The sequence below is a fragment of the Oncorhynchus tshawytscha genome, linkage group LG25 (assembly GCF_018296145.1).
Source record: "Oncorhynchus tshawytscha isolate Ot180627B linkage group LG25, Otsh_v2.0, whole genome shotgun sequence".
NCBI classification, from domain to species: domain Eukaryota; kingdom Metazoa; phylum Chordata; class Actinopteri; order Salmoniformes; family Salmonidae; genus Oncorhynchus; species Oncorhynchus tshawytscha.
In genome coordinates this window covers 19,499,814-19,509,722 of record NC_056453.1, presented here as the reverse complement: position 1 = coordinate 19,509,722, position 9,909 = coordinate 19,499,814, and the positions used below count along the sequence as shown (strand labels likewise).

Genomic DNA, 9,909 nt, shown 5'->3' with positions numbered 1-9,909 from the left:
TTACCATTTTAAGATACAAACCTTAATTGTAAGCGGGATTAACTTGTAAACTTTATGCAATCTATTCCTAACCTGCTGAATGACTACATATTGCTACTGGTTGGTCAAAATCCTCTTCTGTTTTTTATATTAATCTCTAGCTTTGCCACAGCCAGTTCACCAGGGTCCTATTTTAAGTATATTGGGGGGGGGGACACCAATTGTCCCCATTCGTTTTGGCAACATGGTGGCATGTCTAAGATCCTATGGGCACCACATAGGAGTATTAATGGCTGATTCCGCCACATGCTATTATAAGCAACCCGCTCCCACACCTAAGCAGTGGGTCCGGCAGAAACACAGAGGGGGAGTTGTGTGAATGGACGGCGGGATAGAGGCATAGAAAGGGCGAGAGAAGGGATACTTCTCGGTTATCTAACTGAACCTGGAGAACAACAGAAGATTAGCTCCTTACACACGCTGTAAGTGATCCGAGAATAACCCAGATTAAGTGTGTGTGTATTTGTTTGTGTGTGCTGTAGCCGTCTATTTGTTAACCAGGTGATAACCCAGACAGATCCCTAGGTCTTGTCAACCTACCAATGCCTTGACTGTGCTGTTGTGTGCCTGTGGTGCCTGCATACAGAGCACAAATATCCCTTTTGCCTATGAGAATTGGTGTTACGGTAAGTTATATTTCTTACTGTATAAGGCGGGTAAGGTCATAGCCTACAGTAGGCTATGTTTGTGTCCACATTTGCTGGCGTATCCAGTGACTATCCTGGAGGTGACACAGTGCAAGGCATTTAGTGGTGACAGGCAGGTTGGTCTGGCCCAGACTATATTTAGCTGTCTTCCTCAGACACTCTTTATATGGCCACACTTGTCAGTAGTGCTACCAGACTCACCCTGCAAAACCCTGAATGCTCACATGCACAGGGGACAGATGGATATATATGGATCAGAGGGGGGAAATGTTCTGTGTATTGTCTTTTGTCTACAGCTACTTGACATGATTATGGCTACTGGTGTGGCTATACTTTAGTCATATTGTCAGTGTGAGGAGTAAAGTAGAAGTGTTTGCTCTCTAGGGGGTTAAGTGGTGTCTTCGCCATGTGCTCGCACCGATCCAATCCTTGTAGATCTATACCAAGAGCCTAGGCTTGGAAGTGGGCACAGCTTTCCTCGGGAAGGGTTCAGCGTCAAACCCATAAGACTGCATCTACGTGCTGAAACATGACCCTCATATTTCTCTGTCATCCTCATTTACATCTTTTACGTTTTTATAGGAAGAGGTGTTTAATGTTGTCCCGTGGTAGACAGCTGATCTGGGCAACAGCAGCATTCTTCCATAGTCCCAGGTTCATTCCTCAAATGTATAACTCTTGTTACACTGCGTTTACTCCAGTTGAAATATTTTGTTATTTGATAACATTACGTTGAGATATGATTTCTGTTTGTCAATGATACAGACACATGATTGGAACTTAAAATACCATACATCACAAACTACAGACTGAAATACACAATTTACTGATGGCCTCCCTATCTCTCTCCTTCTCCCCCCTCTCTCTCTCCTGCAGAAGATGGCGCTCCCCACTGTGATGGTGCTGCCCATGCTGATCGTGGTGGCTGCTGGGATCTACTACATCTACAACGAGATCATCCAGTACATGTCCAAGTCCATGGTCAAGAACAAAGTGGTGGTCATCACTGATGCTGTGTCCGGAGTGGGAAGTGGTGAGGATTTTATATTCTTATTTGTAATTCAATCTCAATTCAAATGGGGATTCAAAAATAGCCTGCGAAGAATGTCTAATGTTCTGACCGTATAGCCAACAATGTAATGTTGTTCAATTCTGAAACAGAGGACTGGGTAAATGCCACCGTTGACTAAATCCATCCCTCTCTCTATCTTTCTCATCCGCTCCTCTCTCCCTCTCCAGAGTGTGCTCATCACTTCCATAAGGGTGGTGCCAGGCTGATTCTGTGTGGGGCCAGCTGGGACAAGATGGAGTCTCTGTACGACACATTGACCAGCGGGGCTGACCCCAGAGTGGTGATTAACACTAATAGGCTCCCTTGAGCAAAAGGAAAGTTCCAGTTAGTTATTATCATAGTTTTGTGCTCGCCAGTTGTCTCGGCAGTCACCACTCCTGGTTCCTCTTCTGGTGGCAGACAATGGCAGGATATCCCCTTTGACAGTGCACTGTCCTCTGGGTATCTCTCCTGCACAGGGCAGAGCAGTGGTGTGTTCATGGAAAAATAACAGATGTCACCAACATGAACACTAGAAAAGGGTGATATGATGATGAGCAAAGACATGCGCTATTTGGAGTGTTAGTGAAAAATGTAAATGTGTAAGAGGAGGTTGAAGTTCGAGTTAGAGGTTAAATCATCCTTTCTTTCAAGCACAACCACATACTTTAGTGCTGGCTGTCTTCAGACCCTCACACCCATGTTGCTATTGTATTGCTTACTGTAAAAGTCTGCGTAACAGTATAAAATCCCTGTTCTTCCTTCTCTCATACATATGTCCTTTTCTTTTGCATCCCTCTCTCCTCTGCTCAGACGTTCCCTCCCAAGCTGGTGCTGCTGGACTTCAGTGACATGGACAGTATGCCTGAGGTGGTGAATGAGGTGGTGGAGTGCTACGGCTGTGTGGACATCCTGGTGTGTAACAGCAGCATGAAGCTGAAGGCCCCCGTACATACTGTCTCACTGGAGCTGGACAGGAACATCATGGACATCAACTACTTTGGACCCAGCACCTTGGCCAAAGGTATGAAGGACTTTTCACAGGAGGAAATAACATGTTGTGTTTTAAGTGATTGATTTGGTTATTGATTGATTGATGTTGCAGGTGTCCTTCCAGCTATGATGTCTAGGAGGTCTGGTCACATTCTATTGATCAACAGCATCCAGGGCAGACTGGCTATCCCCTTCAGAACCTCCTGTATGGATGCATTACATATTCCCTTGTTGCATTTCAAACACCTCGTATGAGATGAAAAACCTGTGGCACTTTCAAAGAAGGATTTGTAGTTCTCACAGTCTGATGCACAGGATTCCTGAACAGTACAGTTCAAGATATTGATTAGGCACAGAATCTCTTCTGCAACGTATGGAATGAGCCTCAACAATGGGTGAGTCGCGTCCTGTTTATGTGTGTGTGTGTGCATGTGTTATTTCAGACTCGGCCTCAAAGCATGCGGTGCAGGCGTTCTTTGACTGCCTGCGAGCGGAGGTGGAGGAGTATGGGATAATAGTAAGCACTATCAGCCACACCTTCATCAACGCAGCTCTACCCTCCACCCCTCCGGCTAAACCTCAGGGCCTGTCTACATGTGAGTACATACAGCTCTCTCTGTCTAGTGTCTGCAAACATATGCATGTACACCTAATGACTTCCAAGCAGAATGAGGGCGGGCAGTATATGAGTACAGACTTACACATATACACATTCATAGACTTGAGTCTATAATGATTTTCTGACTAAATCATTAGGCAATATAGCATATATTGAGTGAGTAACAAAAAATGCATATTCATTATGATTATTCTGAGGTGTTCAGTTGTTGTCGTTATGTTTTAATATTTTGAACACGTTCCTTTTTGATCAAACCCTGTTATGTTATGCTAAATCGTGGCTTGCTCCTTCTCTCCTCAGTTGGCGTGCGCCCGGCCGATCTGGCCAATGAGATAATGCGAACGGTGAGCAGGAAGAAGAAAGAGGTTTTGCTGGCCCACCCCATCCCCTGGGTCGCTCTCTACCTCCGCTCCTTCTTTCCCTCTTTCTTCTTTGCCGTGGTTGCTGCTGGAGTGAAGGACTCTGCCATGGCAGAACAGATGCAGTAGAAGGAAAGGAAGAGAGAAGAAGAATATTAAAGAAGGACAATAGAATGTATAGTGTATTATGGCATAATGCAATGAAATCTAACCCATCGGGGCAATTTAGAAGCCTTTGCCACATGGACATGGCCTCTGATGTTATTGCAGTTTGCATTGGGTCCTGTAGATGGCAGCAGATCACTGTTGTATTCTTATGTCATGTCTGTGCAGAAAATATGCCGAAGTTGCACCACCCACTATTATCAAAATTAACTTTTGCTCTAACTTTAAACATTGCTTCTATTGGATATTTCAATGTTTAGCCTAACCATAATTAGAATATATGGCCTCATATGTTGTTTTGTGGGTGATCGTTAATGTTGTCTTTTCATTTGACCAATACACTTGTCCATGTGAATTACATTATTTGTCTGTGATTTTTATAGAAAACATTGATATAAATGTTTATTTCATTGACATTGTATATGACATGAATGTCTAGCAGTAATACATACTTGGTATTGATATGCATCGCACATTCACTCGCTACACACAGTCACGTGACAACTATCTCTGTAATGAGCCCTCCCTGTGATACTGTCATGTAAATGGAGTCCGAGAGAAAGGTCCCCACCTCCAACTCTGCATGTGTGTCTATCTGTTTAATTGTATGGCCCAGTCTGAGGTCCAGCTGGCCTGCATGTGTGTTAATCCTGCGGGTCACTTGCTCTCTAGAGATTTAAGTATGGGATATAATGACAGAACTACGTGAGTTTGTATTTGGAATTTCGCAAATGTGTAATTTAACTTCGTAAACTTGTTAATTGACATTTGAACACATTCAAGATCTGCAAGCGTAATTTATTTTCAGAATTATTGCAAATCCGTTTACGACTATGAATATTATGCTGTGAATCAAAAATACACTTGAAGATTTTGAATCTGCGTGCGCTCGGACTTCTGTCACTGTTATCATGTAGAACGTTTTGTCAATTTGTAGGAAGAGATTTGTAAGTAAAACCATGATTTGGCTCTGGGGGCAGGACCTTTTACTCCTGACTAATCGGTTCCCTCTGCCAAAACCACAGTTTCCTAACCATTGGCTGGATTGTTCCATCAATCAAAGATCAAGCAGTAGCTACCCACGTGAACAAGAGAGGATGAGGTAACTAAAACAATTTACTTAAAGGTAATGTTAATGTCTGTGTATATCCGTGTACGTCGATTCATTGGAGGAAAAGGCATGAACGTAGTTTGCTTATCATGTGAAATATAATCAGTGGTGTAAAGTACTTAAATAAAAATACTTTGAAGTACACCTTAAGTAGTTTTTTTTAGGATATCTGTACTTTACTATTTATATTTTTGAGAACTTTTATTTCACTACATTCCTAAACAAAATTGTATACTTTTTACTCCATACATTTTCCCTGACACCCAAAAGTACTCGTTACATTTTGAATGCTTAGTAGGACAAGAACGGGTCTAATTCACACTTATCAAGAGAGCATACCTGTTCATCCCTACTGCCTCTGATTTGGCAGACTCTCTAAACACATGCTTAGTTTGTAAATTATGTCTGAGTGTTGGAGCGTGCCCCTGGATATCCGTAAATAAAATTTAAAAAACAAGAAAATTGTGCCGTCTGGTTTGCTTAATATTTGACTTTGAAGTTATTTATACTTTTACTTTTGATAGTTAAGTATATTTAAAACCACATACTTTTACTCAAAATAGTAATTTACAGGACGGCTTTCACTTTTAGTTGAGTCAATTTCTATTAAGGTATCTTTACTTTTACTCAAGTATGTCAATTGGGTACTTTTTTCACCACTGAATATAATGGTACATTTCAGACAAACTCCAGGCCAGTCATTGCATTTACAGCCGGTGTTGCGTTAACTATCTGGCCTCTGACGTTCAACCTGACTTTACCATCAACTGGCTAGCTTTCTCAGGCAGCTTTAGATATGAGGGGAAAATCAATATATTGGCTAGTTAATAACCATCCATCTGATTGATAGTTTATACAAATGGCATTAACGTTAGCTAGCTATTGAATCCAAGATGGCGTAGCAGTCAGACATCGTGTCGTGTCGCTTGTATATATCGTTTTTTAAAACATTTTTCTTCGCATATCTTTGAAAACATTTTGCTAAACCTTTTGCACACAATGTGTATAGACTCTTTTTTTTCTACTGTGTTATTGACTTGTTAATTTTTTACTCCATGTGTAACTCTGTGTTGTCTGTTCACACTGCTATGCTTTATCTTGGCCAGGTCGCAGTTGCAAATGAGAACTTCTTCTCAACTAGCCTACCTGGTTAAATAAAGGTGAAATAAATAAAATAAATAGATAGCTAGCTAAATTGAAACTGCTGGTAGAAAGGTAGCGCGTTTACTCCCACCATCATCACTGCACTGAGTAGATAACAAAAACTATAGCTATACTTTAAAGACTTGTTACTGACTATTGAACACTTTTTTTGTCAAAAAAACTGCCTGTTTACTGATTTAATTTGTGACTGAAAAAGTTGTCAAGAAAAATTCCCCTCTCAATTTCATTGCAAATATACTAGCTAGCTAAAAAATAAACTGCTGACAACTTGATCAAACTTATAAATATGTAAAACGGCACATTTAAGGTAGTTGTGGTTCTCAGCAACATGAAGCAGCATTGACATTTGAGCATGGAGGCTAATTTCTTCCCCCTTTCTTCCCCCTTTCAGATCTAAAGAATTTGGGAACCTCCCAGCCATCAGGAAAATCATATTTTTCTTGGAGTTGATTGACAAGGTTAGGTAGAGAATAACACGTTTGGATCTATTTCTATCATGCAGAATTGTAGCTCATTCAATAATACATACATGACTTCTGTCCCAGGGGATTAAACTGTGCAAGTTTTTGTTCAATTTAGACCACAGTTACATTTGGTGTTAGTGAAGTTCTGGAACAAAAACCTGTAAACTCCTTTGCAGAGAACCTTGGTTGTCATGACTTCAATTGAATAAATACTGTTACCATTTCCATTTGTTAATCTATGCAGGTTTGTCATGTGATTTCCAGGTGCTTGGTCAAGATGAATACAACAATACTCCAAGGCAGGACATTTCCCTGCATCCAGGTTGAGGCCTGCTACCAGCACAAACATTGAGCACTCCATGTCATTAAGTCATGCATATTTTAAAAAAGAAATACATGTATAGCTAATACTCCAATCTTATGAGTGGATAAGTGCTATGCACCATAAACCTGTCTACTCCTGGAGTAACTCCCTTTCAGAGATATTTAATTAGAGGGTTTTCCAGGAGGCCCTGGGCCAATGGGAGGTCAGGGGAGGGCTTAGGGGTCAGAGGGAGTGAGAGCCAAGTTAGAGACATGAAGATACAACTTGAACCAAATCAAATTTATTTGTCACATACACATGGTTAGCAGATGTTAATGCGAGTGTAGCGAAATGCTTGTGCTTCTAGTTCCGACAATGCTGTAATAACCTAACAATTCCACAACAACTACCTTATACACACACAAGTGTAAAGGGATAAAGAATATGTACATAAAATATATGAATGAGTGATTGTACAGAACGGCATAGGCAAGATGCAGTAGATGGTATCGAGTACAGTATATACATATGAGATGAGTAATGTATGGTATGTAAACATTATATTAAGTAGCATTGTGTAAAGTGCCTAGTGATACATTTTTTACATAAATTTTTCCATTATTAAAGTGGCTGGACTTGAGTCAGTATGTTGGCAGCAGCCACTCAATGTTAGTGGTGGCTGTTTAACAGTCTGATGGCCTTGAGATAGTAGCTGTTTTTCAGTCTCTCGGCCCCTGCTTTGATGCACCTGTGCTGACCTCGCCTTCTGGATGATAGCGGGGTGAACAGGCAGTGGCTTGGTTGGTTGTTGTCCTTGATGATCTTTATGGCCTTCCTGTGACATCGGGTGGTGTAGGTGTCCTGGAGGGCAGGTAGTTTGCCCCCGGTGATGTGTTGTGCAAACCTCACTACCCTCTGGAGAGCCTTACGGTTGTGGGCGGAGCAGTTGCCGTACCAGGCGGCGATCCAGCCCAACAGGATGCTCTCGATTGTGCATCTTTAAAAGTTTGTGAGTGCTTTTGGTGACAAGCCAAATTTCTTCAGCCTCCTGAGGTTGAAGAGGCGCTGCTGCGCCTTCTTCACCATGCTGTCTGTGTGGGTAGACCAATTCAGGTTGTCCGTGATGTGTACGCCGATGAACTTAAAACTTACTACCCTAGATGTTGTTACCTACCCTCACCACCTGGGGGCAGCCCGTCAGGAAGTCCAGTACCCAGTTGCACAGGGTCGGGGTCGAGACCCAGGGTCTCGAGCTTGATGACGAGTTTGGAGGGTACTATGGTGTTAATAAATGCTAAGCTGTAGTCGATGAACAGCATTCTCACATAGTTATTCCTCTTGTCCAGATGGGTTAGGGCAGTGTGCAGTGTGGTTGCGATTGCGTCGTCTGTGGACCTATTGGGGCGGTAAGCAAATTGGATTGGGTCTAGGGTGGAGGTGATATGGTCCTTGACTAGTCTCTCAAAGCACTTCATGATGACGGAAGTGAGTGCTACGGGGCGGTAGTCGTTTAGCTAAGTTACCTTAGCTTTCTTGGGAACAGGAACAATGGTGGCCCTCTTGAAGCATGTGGGAACAGCAGACTGGGATAAGGATTGATTGAATATGTCCGTAAACACACCAGCCAGCTGGTCTGCGCATGCTCTGAGGATGCGGCTGGGGATGCCGTCTGGGCCTGCAGCCTTGCGAGGGTTAACACGTTTAAATGTTTTACTCACGACAGCTGCAGGGAAGGAGAGTTCGCAGGTTTTGGTAGCGGGCCATGTCAGTGGCACTGTATTGTCTTCAAAGCGAGCAAAGATGTTGTTTAGTCTGTCTGGGAGCAAGACGTCCTGGTCCGCGATGGGGCTGGTTTTCTTCTTGTAGTCCGTGATTGACTGTAGACCCTGCCACATACCTCTTGTGTCTGAGCCGTTTGCAAGTCTTATTGAATTTATTCAAATGTCAAGTTACAAGTTTGTGACCATAGTTAAATCTTTCACACATCATGATACAAGCTTGTGAAATTGCATTACACATTTGCAAATCGTACTTGCAACCACGAATCTGAATGTGCGACCACGAAATTCAAAATACAAACTCGCATAGTTCTGTCATCATTATAATCACATATCTAAGCCTTTTGTCTCCCTCCTAAATGCAACTCGCTGAGATTTTGAAATGTAAAAACGTATTTGAGTGCTCAGCTGGACATTCCAAATAGTTTTGATCTGAGTTATTTACATATGTTATTTACATTGTTGTTTTCTTTACAGATTACATCTTTAATCTTGAAATAAGATTATAATTAAGTGATGATGTCCAAAAAGCTGGTGTTTGGAGGACATTGGCATGGGTGTTGTTAGGCCCGAGACAAAGTCTAGCAAACTGTGCCAATATATCCTCCAAACATCAGCTTCGAGGGCATTATCACTTTTTGTCAAGGCTCAGGAGAAGACCCAGATGCAAACAGTTTCGAAGTAACAAAAGTTTATTACAAAAACGGGGGCAGGCAAACGACAGGTGAAGGGCAGGCAGAGGTCAGTAGTCCAGAGCAGAGTCCGAAAGGTACAGAAGGGCAGGCAGGCAGAGGTCAGTAAACCAGGGTGGTATAACAAGGTACAGAACGACAGTCAGGCACAGGGTCAAGGCAGGTAGAATGGTCAAAAACCGGGAAAGCTAGAAAACAGGAACTAGAGACAGACAGGAGCACGGGAAAGGGAAAAACCACTGGTAGGCTTGACAAAACAAAATGAACTGGCAACAAACAGAGAACACAGGTATAAGTACACTGGGGATAATGGGGAAGATTGGCGACACCTGGAAGGGGGTGGAGACAAGTACAAAGACAGGTGAAACAGATCTGGGTGTGACACTTATACAATGAGTTACCAACATATTCAAATAATAATTGACATATTTTCATAGACTTTATTTTGATGAATTTATTCATACAATTTCATCCTTCCACAAGATATAGTTCCGACACAAATATAGGGTTGCTACCCAAGCCA

At 42.3% G+C, this 9,909-nt stretch overlaps 1 protein-coding gene across 1 annotated transcript; it reads left to right on the top strand.

Moving 5' to 3' along the window:
• Positions 1 to 304: 304 nt before the first annotated feature.
• dhrs7cb (dehydrogenase/reductase (SDR family) member 7Cb) lies at positions 305 to 4,233 on the top strand. The gene is made up of 7 exons (XM_024387886.2): positions 305 to 461; positions 1,563 to 1,719; positions 1,926 to 2,038; positions 2,551 to 2,761; positions 2,843 to 2,935; positions 3,174 to 3,326; positions 3,650 to 4,233. Exons 2-7 carry the CDS (start codon positions 1,566 to 1,568, stop codon positions 3,835 to 3,837), a joined length of 912 nt encoding a protein of 303 aa, XP_024243654.1. The 5' UTR covers positions 305 to 461; positions 1,563 to 1,565; the 3' UTR covers positions 3,838 to 4,233.
• Positions 4,234 to 9,909: the final 5,676 nt, after the last annotated feature.